Raw genomic sequence first — 22,197 nt, 5'->3', positions numbered from 1 at the left:
CAGAAGCAAGTAAGGCAGATCTCCCCCCCCTCCCCCCCGCCCCGTCACCTCCAGATCAGCCCAGTCTTGCTTGCTTTCTTACTAACGCTTCAGACCCGTAGAAAAGCCCCGAGACCAGACTGTGCGTGGCCAGTGTTCCCGCTGGAACCAGCAGTACTGAGGCTGTGCTCTGGCTGTGTTTGTGCCTATGAGCAGGCATGCCATACTGCCCTCCAGCTGCCCGCCTTTCCAGTCTGCATCTGCTTGCCACATCTCTAGACTGAGGCTTGCAGGTCAGGTTGATGTACTTTCAAGTGTCAAATGAGGTGCTACAATTTGTGTTTGTTTTCTAGGACAAGTATAGAATTGCTGAGCTTTAGACCTAGCTGTGTAGCTGTCTAGTTTCCTGGGATTTCCCCAAATTCTCCTTTACAAAATTTGCTACCTTCATATCACTTTTTGGTTTGGGTTTTTAAGTCTCATTCATGCTGGGTACAGTGCAGTAAACTCCTGAGTTTTAGTTTTGTCTTCCAGTTCACTGTCCTCCTGTCTCAGCTCCCTAAGTGTACTGATTACAGGTATGAACCATCACAGCTGTTTTTGTTGCTGCTGTTTGGTTTGGTTTGAGCCAGTCTCCCTGAGTAACCCAGACTGGCCTTAGTTTAATTCACTGTGTAGCCCCAGGCCAGTGTCCGATCCTCCTGCTTCAACCCCTACAGCTGCTGTAAGAGCTGTGCAACCTTGTCCAGCCTCTCTGGGAATTTGGCTTTTGCAGTTTACACACTTTTGAAATTGGATTATCTTAAATTATTTTAATTGGTTATTTATATTGCCTCCGTGGCCATTTTAAAACAGCAGAAAACTCTAAAGCAACTGATGGATTGTTTGTGTATTTAAGGATGAGAGAGGTGGGGGAGAGGAGCGGTGGGAAGACAATGGATTTAGGAGAGAGGAGCTGCAGTCCAGGGTTACTTTTGGCTACATAGGAAGCGTGAGGCGAGCTCGGGCTACATGGCAACCCCCTTGCTTCCCTCATCAGAAGGAAAAAGAGTAGTTGGAAGTTGCCTACCATCCCAGAGGTTGGTGATGTCAGGGCAGAGAGGACAAATCAGAGACCCAGTGCCACGTGCAGTAAGAGGTGAGCCACTTAATCTGAGGCTGAAGAAAAACAGGAGATGGAAAGGAGGGAAAGGAATACAGCCACTGTCAGTCAACTCCGTAAGCCAAGCTGTGGACAATATGACCTTACCCTTGTTATTCACCTTACTGTTTACACAGTAATCTTGCTTCTTCCTTAAGCAGCCATTGAGCAGGTTTTCCTAGTGTCTGTGTGTGTGTGTGTGTTGTGTTATGTATATTTATGAATGTGTGTGTTCAGATGAGTGTGTTGAGGAGACCGAAGATCTGCATAGGGTGTCCTCCTTGTTTGCTCTCCACTTAGTTTGTGAAGTAGGATCTCTTACTCACTGAGCTTGAGTTCCCAGGTTTGGCTAGACAGACTGGCCAGCAAGCCCCAGGCAGCTCACCTCTGTCTCCTGAGCATGGGGGTTGCAGGTCTGTGTGCTGTGCTTTTATGTGAGTGTTGGGCAGGATCTGAACTCATACCCTCATGTTCGTGCAGCAAATGCTTTATTGACTGAGCCATCTCCTTACCCTCTTCCCTGTTTTTGTAGCAAAAAGAATATGAGGCTCTGTGAGATGGCGTGATCTCCTTCCTCATGGTCATGTAATCAGTGATTGAAGTGTCTGGTTCCAGGTGTCCAACCTGAAGCTCATTTCATTCTTGAGCTGCCAAAAGTAGAAAGTGGGGAGTTGTGGGAAGAGAGGAAGGGGACAGTGCGGTGGACGGATGGGGCTTCTGGATGAGTCATTGGTGCTCACCCGGTGCTGTGGATTTAGATGGCTACATTTACAATCTGTATCTTTTCCCCACAGTACATCCACCCTGCAGATGCTGTGAAACTGGGCCAGGCTGAGCTGGTTGTGATAGATGAAGCTGCCGCTATTCCCCTCCCCCTGGTGAAGAGCCTGCTTGGGCCCTACCTGGTTTTCATGGCATCTACTATCAATGGGTAAGGTGCCTGGTGGAGCTGTTTGTCACTCTTCTCTGTGATCCTGCAGATTAATAGGAATGTAAAGAATGTGACCTGGCCACGAAAAATGGTTCAGCATCACTAAGTCTTTGGGAAACTCTTGCTCTTTCTAGGGTTTCTTCACTGGGAGTTACCTCATAAACTCTTACTCCTCTCTGGTTAAATGTGTCCCAAAAAACTGAAAAATTTTGCTTAAAAAGTGCCAGCTATAAGCAATGTCCTATATCTTAGAATGTACTTCCTATATCTTAGGATATAGAAATGTAATATTAAAATAGATATAGTTAGCATTAATGCTTATACATGCTTATACTATTCTTCTTAAAACTTTAAAATAGAGTTCATCTTGGTATGGAAAGATCACAGAAAATAGTAAACAAAAGGGAAAGTGTCGGTGATAGAATGCAGGCTTAGTGTCGCCAAGACCTTGGCCTAGCCCCTAGCACCTAGAAAAGAAGTTTCAAACAGTAGGTGCTGGGGAGATGACGCAGTGTGTAAGAGTGTTTGCTTTGTTAGCCCCAGCATCCGCATAAGGAGCTGGACATGCAGTAACCCCAGCACTGGGGCAGGTGGTTGGGCTCGGGGGCCAGCCAGGTGGATCTGGAGAGCTCAGTGCTCATCCTGACGGGGTGGTGGGGTGGGAGCTTCTAGTTAGTGAGAACCTGTCAAGATGATAAACTGAGAGAAGGAAGGAAAAGAACTCCCAAGAACTGCTCTGGTTTTCACACGTGTACACATGATCTCATGCACACGTATACTCTGTGTGCATGCTTCACAAACAGACCACATATGAGAAATCGTATAAGTGTAACGTCTCACTTTGCTTTTGCTTTTTCTTTTTTTTTTTTTAAATGACTACAATTTAGATTTTATTTTGCAATGAGCGGGAAGCAAACCAGAGTCTTTGGCACTGTGGCGAGCACGGGAAGTAGAGTGCTGTGCAGGACCCAGTAGCCTTGCAATGGGATGCTATTTAGTGGGACAGCACACAGAGAGAGTGTGTAGTGGTCAGTAGAAGACAGCCAAGGCATTGTCACAGACTTGTGAGGGTGTTGGGAGAGAGAAGGTAAACAGATGCTACCTAGGTCAAGGGGTGCCTGAGGGTGCCTCACATGGGGTGAGACAGAGAACACTGTACCCCAGTAGCATGCTGGTCTCGTTGGCTTCTTTTCATTTTCTTTCTTTATTTATTTTTTATTAAATTTTTTTTTCCTTTAATATTTTTTATTAGGTATTTTTCTCATTTACATTTCCAATGCTATCCCAATAGTCCCCCATACCCTCCCCCCCACTCCCCTACCCACCCACTCCCACTTTTTGGCCCTGGCATTCCCCTGTACTGGGGCATATAAAGTTTGCATGTCCAATGGGCCTCTCTTTCCAGTGATGGCTGACTAGGCCATCTTTTGATACATATGCAGCTAGAGTCAAGAGCTCCGGGGTACTGGTTAGTTCATAATGTTGTTCCACCTATAGGGTTGCAGATCCCTTTAGCTCCTTGGGTACTTTCTCTAGCTCCTCCATTGGGGGCTCTGTGATCCATCCAATAGCTGACTGTGAGCATCCACTTAGGTGTTTGCTAGGCCCTGGCCTAGTCTCACAAGAGACAGCTATATCAGGGTCCTTTCAGCAAAATCTTGCTAGTGTATGCAATGGTGTCAGCGTTTGGAGGCTGATTATGGGATAGATACCTGGATATGGCAGTCTCTAGAGATGGTCCATCCTTTTGTCTCAGCTCCAAACTTTGTCTCTGTAACTCCTTCCATGGGTGTTTTGTTCCCAATTCTAAGAAGGGGCAAAGTGTCCACACTTTGGTCTTCGTTCTTCTTGAGTTTCATATGTTTCGCAAATTGTATCTTTTATCTTGGGTATTCTAAGTTTCTGGGCTAATATCCACTTATCAGTGAGTACATATTGTGTGAATTCTTTTGTGATTGGGTTACCTCACTCAGGATGATGCCCTCCAGGTCCAACCATTTGCCTAGGAATTTCATAAATTCATTCTTTTTAATAGCTGAGTAGTACTCCATTGTGTAAATGTACCACATTTTCTGTATCCATTCCTCTGTTGAGGGGCATCTGGGTTCTTTCCAGCTTCTGGCTATTATAAATAAGGCTGCTATGAACATAGTGGAGCATGTGTCCTTCTTACCAGTTGGAACATCTTCTGGGTATATGCCCAGGAGAGGTATTGCTGGGTCCTCAGGTCTAATTTTCTGAGGAACCGCCAGACTGATTTCCAGAGTGGTTGTACCAGCTTGCAGTCCCACCAGCAATGGAGGAGCCCACTTTGCTTTTTCATTTGCTTTCCCCTGGTAGTTCATGATGCTGAAGATTCCTTTCTTTTCTCTGTCCCCTCCTTCCATTCCTCCCCCCTACCCACTTTGTCACCCTCTCTTCCTCCCTCCCTCCCAAACTGGGGATTGAACCCAGGCCCTAGCATGCTAGGTGAGCGAGCTCTCCACCACCAACTTAGGCTGCTCTGCTAATTTTCCGATTGGGTTAGTCGTCTTTATTATTTATGAGGCACAAGGTTTATATTCTAGGCACAAGACCCTTATCCAGTACAATATTTGCAAGCATTCTTTTTCATTTTTTTGTTTTTTTGCTCTGGACAACATCTCTTCAGACATGAAAGTTTAAGTGTTGCTGCTTATATTTATTCATGTATTAAACTTTTTTGCATTTATTTATTGTGTGTGTATGCTTATGTGTGTTGTAGTATATGAGTGGAGGTCAGAGGACAACTTGCCAAAGTCAGTTCTCTCCTGTATGTTAGCTCTAGGGACTGGCTTCTGGTTGTCAGGTTTGGCAGTGTCATTACCTTGCTGGCCTGAATTAATTAATTAATTAATTTAATAAAAAGGATTCCTTTGGAGGAATATGTCCTGTGGGGTGATAAAGAGGAATGAAACACTTCAACCTTGTAGCTTTTGTTCATTTTATATAAGTAGCATCTGACTAAATGCTTAGCCATGGAGTATAGTTAGTGAGCACTATGAAGTGATGTAGTTGAATCCCCAGCAGTGTGTGCCCTGGGACCATTTGTGCCTGTGACTACCAACAAGGAGGAGATGCTCAAAGATGGAAAGCTGGCTCAGTGAGCAGATTATAATGGTTTAAGTTTTTTTTTTTTCCTTTGAGACAGGGTTTCTCTGTGTAACCTTGGCTGTCCTGGAACTCACTCTGTAGACCAGATTGGCCTTGAACTCAGAAATCCACCTGCCTCTGCCTCCCAAGCGCTGGGATTAAAGGCGTGCGCCACCACGCCCGCCATCTGGCTTACGTTTTAAAATTCTATTTTGTGCATGCACGTGCACAGGTGCCTCCTGGTGTGCTTGTTCACTTGAGGGTTCTGTCTAGAGGTCAGAGGTCAGCCATTCCCAGGGTTTAATCCTAGGACACTAGGCTCGATAGCAAGTAATTTCCTCAATGAGCCATTTCACTGGCCCCGGATCAGAGGCTCAGGTCTTTGCTGTCACTCTTGCCTTACATCAATCACCTTTTCATTTAATTAATTAATAAATTAATTAATTTGAATTTTTTAGATTTTTTTTTTATCTTACATGTATTAGTATTTTGCCTGCATATATGTCTGTGCATCATGCACATGCCTAGTGCCTTCAGAGGTCAGAAGGTGGTGTCAGACACCCTGGAATTGGAGTTATAGATGGTTGTGAGCTACACGTGGGTACTGAGAACTGAACCCAGACCCTCTGCAAGACGAACAAGTGTTCTTAATTTCCGAGCTGACTCTACAGCCCTATTTTTGATTTGTTTTTTATCTGTGGGTGTGTGTGTGTGTGTGCAAGCATGAGCAGCTGTGGATTAGGTCGGAGTACCTCCTCAGGTATTAGTCTAGCCTTCTGCTTTGTTTGAGATCGTCTCTTGTTTGCTGTACACCAGGCTAGCTGACCCTTAAACTTCCAAGGAATCTCCTGCCTTTGCCTCCTATCTTGTAGGAACATGGGATTCTGGACATATACTACCAAGCCTGCCTTCATGTGAACTCTGGACTTCCAAACTCAATCCTTATGTTTTCGTGGCAAGCACTTTACTCATTGAATCATCTGCCTATCCCTATCTCACCTCTTAGGTGAAAATAATAAAAAGAATCACTTGGGACATTGGAGAGTACACTGGCCTCTTTTACAGAGGACTCATTTCCAACATCCACATGGTTGCTCAAAACTATTTGTAATTCCATTTTCAGAGGATCTATGCCCTTTTCTAGCTTCAGTTGGCACCAAGTATGCAGTGGTACACATGTGTTTACATGTAAGCAAAATACTTATATACATAAAATAAAAGCAGATAAACCTGACAAAAGAATCACTTGAGTGGTAGATTTGTTTGATTTTGATTTCCCACTTGGGAAAAAGTCTCTGTCCATGTCTTCATATAACTTCTGTTAGCACCGACCATTAGACTGTGTAGCATTGCTCCAGCCTCACTGGCTAAATGCCTTGTTGACATCATCTTTCAGGCCTTATTTTCAGATCACAGTTCTCTGAAGTGTGTAGGACAATCCTTTGGGGATGAGGTTTAAAGAGATCAAGTTTTCTACCCAAAGCTACTAAATTCACACCAGTGCTTGAATCTGAGCCTGTATGCTTCCTAGCCAAGTTGCATCTTGGTTCATCTCCTAGGGCTCTTCCTTGGGACATTTGTATGCTATGCTTGCTGGAAGTTCAGATTAGAGAGGCCGTCTTGGTTTCATCTGCCTTTGTCTTTCTCCTAGCTACGAGGGCACTGGCCGGTCACTGTCCCTCAAGCTCATTCAACAACTCCGTCAGCAGAGTGCCCAGAGCCAGGTCAGCACCACTGCTGAGAACAAGACCACAACGACAGCCAGACTGGCCTCAGGTACCGAGCAGGCCTCTGACCGTCCTGCCCAGGACCTCATGCAGTACTGAAGCTTGATGCTGTCTGAGAGTCCTAGGAGGTGACAACAATCCTGAGAGGCCAGTGGAAACATGGCTTGGGTCTTTGGATCCCTGGAGCCTTTTTGGTCCTTACTCTAAAACATGGGTAGGGTATGTTGACTTGGTAAATATTCAACCCAAAACACGTTAAATCACCCCCTTGACATTCTTGAGCCACAGATATTTGGACATCATGTCACAGATAAAGTGCAGGATTTCTATTGTTGTTAGATGCTGAGTGTTGAGGAATTGTTTCTAATCGTGTGTGTTGTGGCTGACAGCTCGAACCTTGCATGAGGTTTCCCTCCAAGAGTCAATCCGATACGCCCCTGGGGATGCAGTGGAGAAGTGGCTTAATGACCTGCTGTGCCTGGATTGCCTCAACATCACCCGCATCGTTTCCGGCTGCCCCTTGCCTGAGGCCTGTGAGCTGTATCCTCCATCTCACCAGCCCTGCGGGGCTGAAGCAGTTAGAGAAAGGGTTTGGGCTGGATACAGTGGCATATACCTGTAGTCCTCGCCCGGATTTGGGAAGCTGAGGCAGGAGGACACTGTGGACCCACCATTTAGGTCCAGCTCAAGTAAAACAGTCAGCAATGAAATCCCCGCCTTTTTAATTTGAGACAGGGTTTCTCTATGTAGCCCTGGCAGTCCTGGAACTCACTCTGTAGACCAGGCTGGCCTCGAACTCACAGAGATCTGATTGGTTCTGCCTCCAAGTGTTGGGATAAAAGGCATTCACCACCACTACCTGGCAAGATCTTGCCTTTAAAAAAGGTTCTTTTGTTGTTGGTTTGTTTGTTTGTTTGAGGAACATTTTCAGTTTTGTTTCTCAGGTTTCTCCACTGTAGTTTCTGCTAAGAACACTGGAATTCTATTCCCAAACTGGGGAAAATCTGTATTTTTTCTGGTGTATCTTCTTTTGAGTTCCCTGTGGTCTATTTTCGTGGCTTAACTCCAGGCCAGCTACTATGTTAACAGAGATACCCTCTTTTGCTACCACAAGGCCTCTGAAGTTTTCCTCCAGCGGCTCATGGCTCTCTATGTGGCTTCTCATTACAAGGTAAGTAACCTGCTCTGACCTGCCCTTCCGCAGGGAGCAGTCCCCAGGGCTTCCCACCCTCTTGCTACTCAGGGATCCAGGTGGCCATTCCACTGGGACTTGAATGTTGAAGCTGGCAGGTCCAGTGACCTTACTGGAGAGGTTCCCTGTCAGCTTGTGTGCTTTGGACTGTGTGGGAGCTCAGGGGTGAGAGCTGGAGGGGTGGGGCAGTGTTGCTCGTCTCTAAGGGCAGCTTGTCCTGCTGAACTAAGGAGCAGGGAACCTGAGCCTAGAGTACTGAAACCTGAGAATCCGGCAGGCTGCTTCCTGGGGGTCTAGGTATGGTAGCATGTTCGTGAACACCCTTGATGGGAGGCTGAAGAGTGGGTGTTAATACGGTGGCATGCTTTCCTGAAATAGCAGTCAGCCCTTTCTCTGGAGCAAGCTCACTTCTCAGGTGGGAAGTCAGTATTGTCAAGTAACTACGGCTCCATGTAACTCAGCCAGCGTTGAGCCTGAGAAGACAAGGCAGTAGGTGTTGGAGGCACAGTCTCTCTGCAGCCGTTGTGAAGAGTCACCTTGTCACAGGGACAATAAGCACTTTGCTAGGTGTCCAAGTCGCACTTGGCTTTGAGAAAGGCAGAACTGCAGTCACCATCAATTCCCAGTCAGGCCTGTGAGTGAAGGACTGTAGGCGAGCATCCCGCTGACCATGTGTGTGCCCCACAGAACTCTCCCAACGACCTGCAGATGCTCTCAGACGCTCCTGCTCACCACCTCTTCTGCCTCCTGCCACCTGTGCCCCCCACCCAGAATGCCCTGCCTGAAGTGCTTGCAGTTGTCCAGGTACAGAGCAGAGAGAAACATGGTGTGGCACTGGTTTGGGGAACTATTGGGCATCAGTGTGGCCAGGGAAGCTGTTGGGTCCTGACATGGATCTAGGTGGGTAGGTCTGTTGAGGCAGGTGATGTGTGCACTGGAGAGAAAGCTGGATACAGGCAGCGCTGGCTTATTTCTCTTTCTTGCACACATGAGTAGTGTAAACTTAAAGGCTACATGGAGAAAGATGTTTACCACCTGGGGGGTGTGTGTCTGTGTCATTTTCCCTTCCCTAAACTTGGAGTTATAGATGTCACACTTGCAGTGTGTCAGTGTCCACAGTGCACTGCACTGTGCTCTATTTCATGTTTATACAGTGTCTGTCTCGCCACGTCTCTGTCTTGGGATTTGTTCTGCTCCATACAGAGCTGTGTGTATCCTGTGTCTTAACTGATGTGCGTTTAAGTGATACATTCCACTTGACCTCTTGTCCTCGGTCTTTTGGTCTTGGGGCTGGAGGATGTCAGTAAGTTCATAGTAACCTGCCACATCCTAATGAGGTCGTGTGGTCAGTGTGGAGCCGGAACCCAGGATAAGAAACAGTGCCTAGAAAACTTAGTTTGGGGTCTGTCTCAGATGATGCTTGGGATCTGGAGCTAGAGCATGCCTTCCCTGCCTTGGTTTCCCTAGGTGTGCCTTGAGGGAGAGATTTCTCGTCAGTCCATTTTGAATAGCCTCTCTCGAGGCAAGAAGGCTTCTGGGGACCTGATTCCATGGACAGTGTCGGAACAGGTGAGGGAGCGGCTGCCCCTGCATGTCTGAGGTGAGGGAGCGGCTGCCCCAGCATGTCTGATGTCAGGTTGTCTGTGTTGCTAAGTCACTGGTTTGTGTCTCACAGTTTCAAGATCCAGACTTTGGAGGCCTTTCTGGTGGACGGGTTGTTCGAATTGCTGTTCACCCAGATTATCAAGGGGTAACATGTCCTCTCTTCTTTTAAACCTTGTGTGCTGCTCTCTAGTGGGCTCCTGGCAGCCCTTTGGGCAGTGTGCCTAGCTGTTGGAATAAAAATATGGATACACCAGTGACATTTTAGGTGTACTCTGCTCAGGAGAATATAGCAAGAACTTGTGGGTGGGCCAGGGACAAGGTTGTTGGTGTAGACTCCTTCCTTTCCCTACCTGTGTTAGAACGTAGGACTTGTTGAACCAGGTTGTTTTTCTATAACTTCCTTCTGTCGCTTTGAAAGCCACACTGAGGAGTCAGCTGTCGAGCATCCCTTTCTGGCAGTGGCACAGCCAGCTACCGTTAGGTCCAGGTTGCAAGTGGGTTGTGGTTGGAGGGTTAGACTAACCTAAGAACCCCACTGTGTTTGGCCCCAGAGCCAGCTTTGACTACAGTGGGTTTTATTGGTAGCTTTTTTCCAAATGCAGTTTGACCAGGAATAAATGCTTTAGAAGCAAGGCACAAGTAGCTTAAACAGACGGAGCGTCTTCCCTCTGCTGTATCTTGTGTGTGCTCATAGATGGGATATGGCAGCCGAGCGCTGCAGCTGCTGCAGATGTATTATGAAGGCAAGTTCCCTTGTCTGGAGGAAAAAGTCTTGGAGACACCACAAGAAATCCGCACCGTGAGCAGTGAGGTAACAATGTTCTGGCAAAGCCAGAGTCCTAAGTCTGAGAGGATGGTTCTCTGGGGTCTTCTGCGTTTGGGCAGCCAGCCACTTTCTTCAGCTTAACACTGTAGAGTCTCAGCCTACTCACCAGTGCCATCTGCTGCTGCAGCAGACACTCCGGGAGTAAACGTGCTTACTAGTCTGCAAGTGTGCTGCATTGCAAGCTGGAGGGCTCCCCACCAGCCTCTGTCAGCATCAGCCCACATCGCAGAGTTCCGCTTTGCCTTGCTTGAGGCTGCCTGCACACACACGTGCTTGGTGGTTTGTGTAATGTGCCCGTGCTTGTGGGCCTTGACTTACCTCAGACTCAGGAGGGTTACTCTCCAAGGTCACAGGGGTGTCAGGTGACAGAACCACAACTTCACGCTGCATTTTCAGAACCCTGCCCCTGTCCCTTCTAAAGTGTATTAGGCATTGCTGAACCGTGGCCTTTCCCTGCTTTTGGTCTTGGGAACTCGGTGATTGCACATATGCTTTGGCTTATCCCTGTGGTGATCTCGGGACTCTTGAGTCCTATTTGGACACCATAGGGACACAGAAGACTCTTGCCTGTTGTTGTGTAGTGTACTGGATGGCTTGAGAACACCACGAGCCTCTTGCTTTGCTAAGGGAGTAATGGCTTCTTCTTAGGCTGTCAGCTTGTTGGAAGAAGTTATTACTCCCCGGAAGGATCTGCCCCCCTTGCTCCTCAAGTTGAATGAGAGGCCTGCAGAGCGCCTGGATTACCTGGGGGTTTCCTATGGGCTGACCCCCAGGCTTCTCAAGTAAGTGCCTGCCTGTCCTCTGGAGCCAGCCCACTTCAGTGGAAGACGACAGTTCTGTGGGTGGTGTCTTCCTTTGCAGCTGGGGTCTCTGTCATTGTCTGCTGCCTCCTCCATCTGTCCCTCCTCCTGTCCCTCCTCCTGTCCCTTCTGCCTTTATTTCTCAACTTCCAGGAGTCATAAATGGTGACCACCCCCTCTACCCCCCTTTTGTAGGTTCTGGAAACGAGCTGGATTTGTTCCTGTCTATTTGAGACAGACCCCAGTAAGTGAGGCTTGGGGTAGAGGAGGGGTTGGGTTTGTGTTTGCAGTTGGCACCTCCTCCTCTAGTTGTCTTGGCTCCTCCTCGCTGTGCCCTGGGCAGGTGCTTCTGTATTTGTTAAGGTGTTGCTTGTTCAGAGGCGGGTTGGTACAGAGTGATTCCTTCCTGACCTTGGCAGGTCTGGTGCATCTGTGGCTTTGTGCTCCATTTTCACGTGGCAGGGGTACACACACGGACTGATTTGTCAGATTGTAGATTCAGTCCTGCAGGCTGGAGTTCCCTAAGTGTGTATAACAGAACTGAGTGTTAATGGTTTCTGAAGGAGAGAGGTGGGCAGCAGATGATTGGGAGGGTGAGAAACAGCGGTGAGTTCCTGGAATGCAGTTAGTGTCTGTGGGAAACAGCCAGTGCATGGGGAAGCCTGAAGCTTGTTTTCTAACAGGTAAAAGCAGCAAGCAGTGAGGAACACTGCTCCTCATGGTGGCAAATGCTGGTTGTAGCATAGTGGCCTATCCTGCAGCTTAAACCTAAACCAGATGACTGGAAGGGGCCAGAACTGAAGAAAGTGGTCAGGGATAGAGACAGATGGAGCTTGGAGAGAATGCCACAGCATTCTCACTTTTTAAAAATATTTTTAAAGATATATTTACTTATTTATTATGTATACAGTGTTCTGTCTGCATTTATGTCTGCACACCAGAAGAGGGCATCAGCTCCTGTTACAGATAGCCACCATGTGATTGCTGGGATTTGAACTCAGGACCTCTGGAAGAGCAAACAGTGCTCTTAACCTCTGAGCCACCTCTCCAGCCCAGCATTCTCATTCTTAAATGGAACTTTCAAGCTGTCTAGTTCACCACATAACAAAACATAGGAGAGGTTTCTTGGTGGGTTTCAAACAGGACCCTAATAGTCCAGTGATGATCACCCTGGGTACTCAGCATAACTACTACTGACGTTCACTCCTGCTCTGCGGCACTTGGCATCTCCAGGTTGTATGTACTTGGTGAATAGATGCATACTTAGATGCTGCTGACATCACATAGAGCAGGAGGACAGGTGGCTACTGGATTTGCCAGGACTGGTGCTCAGAATGGAGTAGGGCTTGTTACAGTTGGTGATAATGGGAGGTGGGGATATAGGCATGAGTAGACATTGTTTCCCAGAGGGGAAGCGAGCAGAGAGCAGGGTAGCTGTGGCGTGTGCATGGGGAGGACATGTTGGGTAGAAGAGTCTTGGCCTTTGTTCACTGTAGAGACAGGGAATGCAGGAAGAGAGGGCTGACTGCGAGGGCAGGCCTTGTGGGGTCAGGACACTGAAACCCAGGATTTCGAGGTTTGCTAGCAACTCATCCCTCACTCCAGGAGGGTCATGGGGAGTGTGAGTGCAGCAGTAAGAGAGTGAAGATGTCCAGTCACTTCTGTTTTCAAGGCCCACAGTGCTGAAGCGGGCAAGCACATGTGTCTTTTGGAGAATGCAAATCTGGTATTCAAGTTTGGTGGTGAATGTCCATTTGAAGTCTGGCATGTGACATGGAGACTCCCGTGCGGGCTGGCAGGGAGTGGAGATGGGCTCGTGCCTGTCGGCATACTTATCTAGATAGACAGATGCGCTCAGCAGTTGCTTGCAGGGAGGACGTAAATCTGTGAGCCACAAACAGGCCATAGGCATCCTTTGACCTTGTCCCTTTGACCTTTGTCCTTGTCCCTTGACCTGCTTGCTCTGACCTGTCGTTGCCGTTAGATGCTGCCATGCAGTTCTGAGAACTTATGTAGTAAAAGGTCCAAAACTCTGTAATCTTGCACCATGTCAGCCCCTAGTGAAGCTTGAAGCATCCAGAGTCTGAGCAAGACTGTCTCTTACACAAAGCATGTATAAACATACCGGCTGCCAGCTGGGCGTCTGAGTTTGCTGGGAAGTTTCTGCTTTATAAGGAACAAAGTTCACTGACAGGGTGAGGGATTGAAGCCTGCCTTCATGGCCTTGACTTCAGTGAAAGGAGTGGGTGCGGAGCAGAAATCAGGCCTTACCTAAACTCCTGCTGGGCCTGCTCCAATCCCGTGGCCTCTTAGGCGGCTGCCTACCATGCGAGCCCATGGGGGCAGGGTGGGAGCACCATGACATTGGTTCCAAGCAATAATGTGTGTCCCCTAGAACGACCTGACTGGGGAACACTCGTGCATTATGCTGAAGACGCTGGCCGATGAGGATGAGGCTGAGCAGGGAGCTTGGCTGGCAGCATTTTGGAAAGGTAAACGCCAGACGAGTGGAGAGGGGACAGTGAGGTGACAGGCCAGGGCACCTGCAGATTGCTAACTGCCTTTCTGTGCCCTGCAGATTTCCGAAGACGGTTCCTGGCCTTGCTGTCATACCAGTTCAGCACCTTCTCTCCTGCCCTGTCTCTGAACATCATTCAGAACAGGAACGTAGCCAAGTCAGCCCTGCCAGGTGAGCTGTCACCCAGGAGCTGAGGGCTGCTCTAGTCCACAGTCTCCATGCTGCCTGCTGTTCCCCAAGCCTCTCTCCTGCCCAGGCTGTGCCTGGATTTCAGGTGTAAGACAGGTTCACACAGTGGTTAGCTATGGAACCTGGGCTCTGAGGGGAACTAGCTCAGTCTCGGGGCTCTGTGTTCGAGTATTTATGAAATAGCACCAAGAATATGTCTCAGCCTTCTGACTGGTATATAGAAGAACTATATAACTATAAAGCTATATAGCTTTATAAATCTAGAAAGCATAGAATCATTGTTTAGTTGGATGAAAATTTTAAAAATTGCATAGGAGGTCATGAGCAGTCATTTTGTTCTATTAACAGTTACATTTATATATATTTTTATGTGTATATCTGTGGCTATGCACACGTTCTTATGTGTATATTATGTCTTGTGGGTTGTATTTTGATGGGAAAATCTGGGTTCTTTGACCTGGGCAGAGCATGTAAGGTGACCCTGGAGAAAGAGTGACAAATGGGGAGAGTGGAGGTGTGTCCTTAGAACGTTAGGGCACGAGGATCTTTCTTGGACCCAGCATATTGGTGGTTGTCTGAACTACCAGCCTGGGATTATGTTATTGGTAGCAAGGCATCTTACCACATTTACTTAGAGACTTATGTGTGCCTTATTTTGTCTGCATGTGTGCATTTGTACCTGGTGCCTGTGGCGGTCAGAGGGCGTCAGAGTCTCTGGAAGTTGAGTTATTGTTGGTTGTGAATTATCACATGTGGGTTCTGGGTTTTCTGCAAGAGCAGCGAGTGCACTTAACTGCTGAGCCGTCCAGCCCCTTCCTGGTTGGCCTTGTGTGCTGCGTCCTATCCTGTGAGGGCTGCAGACTGCCCTGACTGGTGGGCTCTTGTTGCATGCACAGCCCTAGGCCGGGAGCATCTGGAGGCACTTTTCCTTCCCTATGACCTGAAGCGTCTAGAGATGTACTCTCGGAACATGGTCGATTACCACCTCATCATGGATCTTATCCCAGCCATTTCCCGCTTGTACTTCCTGAACCAGCTAGGAGACCTGTCCCTGTCGGCTGCCCAGTCGGTAGGTCACCTGGGACTCCATGGGGGACAAGGGAGGACAGTGGAGCTGTTGGTGCTGGGCCCTTAGATGAGTCCTTGGAAGTAGCTTTGTGCCTTTAGCCCTGGCAGAGCTAATGGTGGCCCATCCTCACTCTGCAGGCCGAGGCGAGCAATGTGGCTGTATTGTTAGCAAGCAGACTGCTACACTTTGAACCCACACTCTCCCTGCCACCTTGTCACCCTACCAGAAGGCCAGGCTATCCTGCACTCCGGATATATGTGGTTTTTTTGTGAAGTTGATGTTTTTTGGGACAATGTGAACTAAAGTGCATTTTAGGAAGGAAGGAGTGTTCCTGCCTTAGTTGCAGGATGGAAGATGCCAAACCCCCACTGCTGCTCTCTGGTTTCTGCTTCATCAAATGAGGCAGCTCCATTCTAGGCTATTGTAATGCGCAAGGCTATCTTGGAAGCCAGTCCAGCTGATTCTCCTTCCTTCAGGCTCTTCTCTTGGGAATTGGCCTACAGCACAAGTCTGTGGATCAGCTGGAAAAGGAGATTGAGCTGCCCTCAGGCCAGTTGATGGGGCTTTTCAACCGGATCATCCGCAAAGTTGTGAAGGTGACCTTGGTCCATGGGCAGGATTTTGGTCTTTTCAGTAACATAACACATCCACTCTTTGTTTATAATAAGTACTAAAACTTAGATGTATTTGCGCAGATCTACACACACACACACACACAGTGGAAGTAGGTGGGTGGCGTGTCAGCCAGTGTCTGTGAACTGGATTTCTTCTCAGAGACCCCACTGCTGGGATTTGTATATACTCTGCCTGTGTCTATGCTTGTGCTGTGATCAGCTATGTTCCTAATGTCTGAAGCATTGCTTTGAGTACTTTTCTTTGAGACACTGAAGAGTGAGTGACAGACCCTGCTGCTCCTGCATCTTTTCTTTCCTCCTGTTGTGTTGTCCTTGTAGCTGTTCAATGATGTGCAGGAAAAGGCTATTGAGGAGCAGATGGTGGCAGTGAAGGATGTGGTCATGGAGCCCACTATGAAGACCCTGAGTGATGACCTGGTATGTCCCCGCTGTAGAGGTCCCAGTGTTCCCCTTGGCCACTGTTAGCCTGTCGATGTAGACCACCCTCCTCCTCTGCTTCGGAGCTGTCCTGCAGGCTGGAGGTGCTGGTACACGGCTTGCATTTCTGTATCCTCAGGCTGAGAGGTAGGGGAGTTGTTCACCAGCTTGAGCTGCTGTTTAGAGAATTGCAGGTCAGCCTGGGATACAGAACAACTGAAGGATTGGGTCCTGTGCACTGACTTAACTAAGTGGCACTCTGTAGGTCCAAAGCCAGTGTGGTTCTCACTGAGTGCGTGAGTGTGGGAACCTCGAGGCTGTTGCTGCAAATGTTGGTTACCCTTTTGATGCTTTTCCAAATGTGTATTTTATAGGTGGGCACACTGTAAAACTGTAGTAGCTGCTCTTAGTGTTGGGAGTGTACCTCAGGAGGAAGTGTTTCCTCCCTGTCCCCGCTTCTCCTTCTCTCTGACCGCTGCTCTCTCTGGCTGTGGACTACAGGATGAAGCAGCAAAGGAATTCCAGGAGAAACACAAGAAGGAAGTCGGGAAGCTGAAGGACATGGACCTCTCTCAGTAAGCCCCTCCCATCTCAGGGAATCAGTTCTTCCCAGTCTCCATGGCCTGTAGACTTTGCTAAAGGTGTCCTACCACACACCCCACAGGCTCATAACTGTTTCAGAAGTACCACAGCTGAGATCTGCAATCTGTCTCATTCCCAGGATCCCAGAGTTCTTGTCACTTTGGGTTTGTGTTACTGCCAGGCCCTTCCAGGAAGGGGGTGCTGAGCAGGACACCTCCCACCTGGAGTAGTCCCTTCCTCATGTTTGTCGTTTTCCTTCTGTTCCTGTTGAGTGTTACTTGTGATGTTTCCTTTCTAGCCACCCCAGGGTGACAGATCTGACAGTCCTGCTGCTTCAGGCCTTTCCCTGTAACTAACTCTAGGCTTGGAGCCACAGAACTTGTCCGCAGCCAGGTCATTGGTTGATCAGATTGAGCAATACCATAAGGCCATTTCAGGGTCTCAAGCTGGTTTCTCTTTGATGTGCCAAGACTGCTTTATCTGAAAGAAGTGAGAGGATTCAGAGTAGGTTGTTGGAGGCTGGTAGGACAGGGGCTGTCCCAGTGAGGACAGTGATGGCAGGTGGTGGCAAAGGTAGCTGTGGCACACTGCCTTGCCCTCTGGTCCCTGGTGACCCCTTTTCCTTCACTCTTGGTGTGACTCTTCTGTCCAGTGGGACTACACCTGGCTGTATGCCCGTCACCCCTTCTGCAGCTTACATGCTAGTGCAGCTCTGGTGTCTCCTGGGGTGGGCATCTTATCACCTTCTTATTTTCTTTTGAGCAGTCTCTCTTCTAACAGGCTTTGACATTCCCCTCTTCTTACAGATATGTAATTCGTGGGGACGATGAAGAGTGGAATGAAGTTTTGAGCAAAGCAGGGCAGAATGCCTCCATTGTTAGTTTGAAAAGGTAAGGAGGGCCTGGTGTCCCACACAACTGGGCTGTGTAGCTGTTCCTGGGAAGCAGGAGGCAGGAGCAAATGCTGATGGAGGGGTCATGGTTCTCTCTTGAGTTCTCTGGGGCCACCTTGGTAGCACGCCTAAAGCAGACAGTGACCTAGGCATGGATCTCTTCCTTCCTGTACTCAGCGCCAGGGACGACAGGGCCAGAGTTGGGCCAGGTGTGTCCACTGCAGAGTCTGTCATGTGAGTCACCTTGTCCTTCCTTCAGGCCAGCAGTTCTCAAAATCCTTGGTCTTAGGGCTCTTTTATGCCTTAAAAGATGGAACCTTTCTTTATGCAGGTCCTTTTTGTAGCTACCTCGCATAGAAACTGAAAACTATTTGTTTGAAATAAATAATAGTATGGGTTTGCATTTAAGTTTTTGGTTGTGGGTTTGGTGTTTTTGTTTTTGTTTTTTCCTTTTTTCTTTTCTTTTTTCTTTTCTCCTTGATGGCGATCAAGCACAGGGCTTTATATATGCTAGGCAAGTCTTTCACCATCCAGCTAAGTCTTGAGAAAGACCCAGTTTTACTTTGGCCAGTCCCATTCATCTCTGGCATGCTGGGCCCCAGCCGGCTTCCGGCGTCTGCCTCTAGTCTTGTGGTACCCGCCTACCTTGTGCCCTCAGAGACAATGGAAGTAAGAGACAGAGAATGGAACAGGCAAGGAAAGGATCAGTATGAAAATCGTTTTCACTTCCTCGGCCACCTCGGCATCCTGAGGTCACTGAACACCGTTTCTCCAGTGTCTCATCTGCAAAGTGGTGCCTTTTCATATAGCAAATGTTAGCGCTCCTTTAGGACTAGCAGGAGACACCCTGTGCCCAGAGCCTGTACACAAAAGGCTAGCATAGCCGCTTCGGGCTTGTGGGAAGGCTGATTTGTTGGCACCGTCATAATTACCAATTATTACTCTCCTAAAGAGTTTATAACGTGGAAATTGTCTGTGATGAATCTCAAAGTCAGGTATTGCCCCTCCATCTCCTTACATCACTCCAGGACTTAGAGGGTTCTAGTGCTGATGGCAGCCACACCTTCCAGGGGCCTTCTGGCCTGCTGTCAGTGTGTCCTCTGGTTTGAACAGTGTGACAAATGCATTAGGCTCCCCCGGGCTCTAGCTATGCCAGGGGTTTTGACTATCACAAGGCCCGAGGATAAGCCTACTGTGAGAACACTGGCTCTGAGCTCTGCAGAGCGAGCCTGAGCTCAGCTCCCACTGCGACTGCTGCTGGGAGCCTCGTGAGTCATCCCAGGGGCTCAGATGAAGTGAAGTGCGCGCGGTAAGCCTGCCCTTTCCTGAGGCTTGCCTTTGGTTTTGTTTTGTTTTAAGATTTTTTATATTATGAGTGTTTTGCCTGCATGTATGTATGTATGTGTGCACCATGTGTATACCTGGTATCTGAGGAGGCCAGAAGAGGGCATTGGGTCCATGGAGTAGCATCTGTAGTCCTGACACACAGAAGGCAGAGACAGGCAGGTCTCTGAGTTTGAGGCCACCTGTGAGCTCTAGGTCAGTGAGAGCTACGTAGGAAGACCCCGAAGACCCTGGCTCGGGGAGGAAAGAGAGCGGCATTTCCTCCCTCAGTCGCTGAGCCGTCTGTCTAGCCCCTGCCCGTCTGTCTCAGTGGTTCCTCCATGAGGTACTTGATGTAATGATGTTAGTGGTCTCCTAGGGGGTCTGTTTCCAGGGAAAAGGCCGTTAAGAGACTCTTATCTCCAAGGGTTTCTAACAGGCAGGTTGCCTGATCAGTCCCCATGCTGCCCTGGCATGAGGCTTGCCAGGGACTCCCGAGTCATGGCTACTGGGAGTTTGGCCACTGTTTTAGGAAAATTCAGTTCATAGCAGTGAATTAGGAAGAACTCTGGCTTTCCTTGAAGATCCCATGTTTGTGCTAAAAAGTGCCTCTGGGGTCAACTGCCTCTGGGGTGATATCTAGGGGCTCCATGCAGTGGGCATGATCTCTGTCTGGCACTGAGGTAGCTGCTTGAGGTATTGGGACAGGAGACCATTCAGTATTCTGAAGAGAGCCTGGGCTACTCCACAGATGGTCAGGGTGGGCCTGTGTGATGTGGTCCCGGGCCTGCATGAAGCTGTCTCTAAAGGGCCGCAGAGAACATGTCTGGGTGTCTGTCAGGTGAGGGTGGTTCTTCAAATAGCAGCTTGCAGTGTTTCAGGCCTATGATGTTTAATGCTTTCTGTTTCTATCCTTGGTATATTTTTTTTGCCTCCAGTGACAAGAAAAGGAAACTGGAAACAAAACAAGAACCCAAACAGAGCAAGAAGTTGAAGAAGAGAGATAACAACAGAAAGGATATGAAACTGAAGCGAAAGAAGTAGTGAGGTGAGGAGATGCCAGACTTCTGAGCTGTGCTCTGCTGGGCCAGGCCAGGCAGCAGTGTGGACAGTGACAGTGACAGTGACAAGGGCCTTCAGCAAAGGCAGGCACCATCGTTCCATCTGTATGCCCGCCGTGACTGAAGACAAAGTCACTCTTGAACAGGCTGCTTAGAACTTGGTGTGGGCAAAGCTCTGGCATTGTCAGGGGCTGTCGTTCCACCCAGGTCAGTCTCACTTTGGCTTGCTCCCACTGTGGCTGCTGTGCTGGCTCCTGGCCTCCCTGTGCTCCAGCACACGGCTTTCTGGAGGCACACGCTGCCTCACTGCAGACCTGTCCCGACACTGAGGCTGGGTCAGCAGGACCTCTCCTGCTCCTCCCTTCTATGTCTGCCTGCGGCAGGTCTGCTGTCCTCAGCGTCCCAGGAAAGGCTTAGGTAGGCTGCAACATCTGAGCCCCAGATGCCTTTTGGTTGCCTCTTCATTTGGGAGAGACTATCGAGAAAGACTCTTACTACAAAAATGAGGGGAGAGAGAATATTTTTAATAAATGATGTCTTGGAAGGACCATTTGCCTGCAGTGCCTATAAAATCGGTTATAACAAAGTAATGTGGCTTTACCTTGGGGGATCACAAGTAGTAGTGAAGGCACCCACATCCCCCAGCCATGAGGAACAGTGGGTGAAAAAGAGCAGGTGCTGCTTAGACCAGTGCCTGACTTACAACAGTGGACCCAGTCTGCATTTCCATTGCTCTCCAGGTCTAACCACAGGTGCTGCTCAGTGATAGTGGCTCCAGGATGATGGAATGACGCGGGCCTGGCCATATTCTAGAATAAGCCCGAGCTGGCCAGACTCACGTGGGTTACACAGCCTGTGCTTTGCAGTTGGAGGTGCTCACAAAGTAATAACTGTCTTTGGGCTTCTCAACCTGACCAGGATGGCCACTGTGTGCAGTCAAGGTCCTTTTCAAACCATGTCCTCCTGCACAGGTCTCAGTGTGTTGTCTCTCCTTCAAACCTGAAAGGGCATGCCTCCTTCAGACCTCACCATCTGGCCCCCAGATGGTGAGGCTCTTCTGTCTCAGGAGAAGTCACATTCAAAGTGAAGTCAGATGGGCCAGCTCTGCATAGGTTACCAGGATGGGGAACAAAGGGGGTTCCTTCATGGTCTCCTCACCCCTAAGCTATAAGGGGCTAGTGTCAACCTGTTCTCACTGCTCATCTGGTCTTGACAATCCCAGAGGATGCTGGAGTGACCAACTGCGTGTGTGCACCGAGGCTGGGAGAAGGGGGCACGATCTCTGGGAACTTTCTGGTTTGCCAATCCTTTGTCTACATAGGGGACTCTTATGAAGAAAGGAACTCTTGTTTAGTGTAGAGAGCACAGCATCAGGAGAGACTGGAAGGAACCAGGGAAGGCCAGAAGCCTTAGTGCCTAGTGTTTACCTTGGTGGCCCTGGACTAACCCTGGTGGCTTCCAAGTTGCTACAGGGGTCTCAGACCCTAGCCCTGATGTATAACTGCCTTGTCTGCTGTCCTTGGGTTCATTGCTAATACATCCAGCCTTTGTGACCCAAGGACTCCTATAAGAAGTCAACTTTGAGCAAAATCTTTCTGGCATATGCAATAGTGTCTGGGTTTGGTGGCTGATTATGGGATGGATCCCCGGTGGGGTAGTCTCTAGATGGTCCATCCTTTCGTCTTAGCTCCAAGCTTTGTCTCTGTAACTCCTTCCATGGGTATTTTGTTCCCTATTCTAAGGAGGAATGAAGTATCCACACGTTGGTCTTCCAGAGCTCGTGTCTCTAGCTGCATATGTATCAGAAGATGGCCTAGTCGGCCATCATTGGGAAGAGAGGCCCCTAGGTCTTGCGAACTTTATATGCCCCAGTACAGGGGAAACACCAGGGCCAAGAAGTGGGAGTGAGTGGGTGGGTGGGGGCGGGGGAGGGTATAGGGAGCTTTTTTGAAATGTAAATAAAGACAATACTAATTAAAAAAAAAAGTCAACTTTGTTCTTGTCTAGCTGCTAGTAGCAACAGCCTGACAGCTTAGAAGTGGCTCGCATGATCTTGAGTTGCTGCCCTGGGCTAACTGATCAAACACCCCTGTTGCTATAAGTGTTAGGTCCTAGGAAAAGTTAGCTTTCCCCCCACAGAAGTGTGTGTGTGTGTGTGTGTGTGTGTGTGTGTGTGTGTGTGTTTGTGAGAGTGTGTGT

The 22,197-nt window shown here is 48.7% G+C and overlaps 1 protein-coding gene across 3 annotated transcripts in view; it reads left to right on the top strand.

Annotated features, from left to right (window-relative positions):
• Nat10 (N-acetyltransferase 10) overlaps window positions 1-20,546 on the top strand; it is a 41,697-nt gene extending 21,151 nt beyond the window's left edge. The window contains exons 12-29 of one of the 3 annotated variants that reach the window (NM_153126.3): window positions 1,915-2,051; window positions 6,814-6,938; window positions 7,279-7,429; window positions 7,964-8,060; window positions 8,769-8,885; window positions 9,549-9,650; window positions 9,757-9,831; window positions 10,381-10,497; window positions 11,161-11,294; window positions 11,508-11,556; window positions 13,708-13,804; window positions 13,891-14,001; window positions 14,916-15,088; window positions 15,565-15,684; window positions 16,042-16,140; window positions 16,642-16,715; window positions 17,529-17,612; window positions 19,876-20,546. In NM_153126.3, coding sequence (NP_694766.1) covers window positions 1,915-2,051; window positions 6,814-6,938; window positions 7,279-7,429; window positions 7,964-8,060; window positions 8,769-8,885; window positions 9,549-9,650; window positions 9,757-9,831; window positions 10,381-10,497; window positions 11,161-11,294; window positions 11,508-11,556; window positions 13,708-13,804; window positions 13,891-14,001; window positions 14,916-15,088; window positions 15,565-15,684; window positions 16,042-16,140; window positions 16,642-16,715; window positions 17,529-17,612; window positions 19,876-19,981 — 1,968 coding nt within the window. In that variant the 3' untranslated portion in view covers window positions 19,982-20,546. Of the gene's footprint in view, window positions 1-1,914; window positions 2,052-6,813; window positions 6,939-7,278; window positions 7,430-7,963; window positions 8,061-8,768; window positions 8,886-9,548; window positions 9,651-9,756; window positions 9,832-10,380; window positions 10,498-11,160; window positions 11,295-11,507; window positions 11,557-13,707; window positions 13,805-13,890; window positions 14,002-14,915; window positions 15,089-15,225; window positions 16,141-16,641; window positions 16,716-17,528; window positions 17,613-19,875 lie in introns of those variants that run through there. The other 2 variants (XR_374547.4, XM_006500455.4) reach the window with 2 other exon arrangements.
• The last annotated feature ends 1,651 nt before the right edge of the window (window positions 20,547-22,197 follow it).

The sequence above is a fragment of the Mus musculus genome, chromosome 2 (assembly GCF_000001635.26).
Source record: "Mus musculus strain C57BL/6J chromosome 2, GRCm38.p6 C57BL/6J".
Lineage (NCBI taxonomy): Eukaryota > Metazoa > Chordata > Mammalia > Rodentia > Muridae > Mus > Mus musculus.
This window is presented reverse-complemented; position numbering and strand designations above follow the sequence as displayed.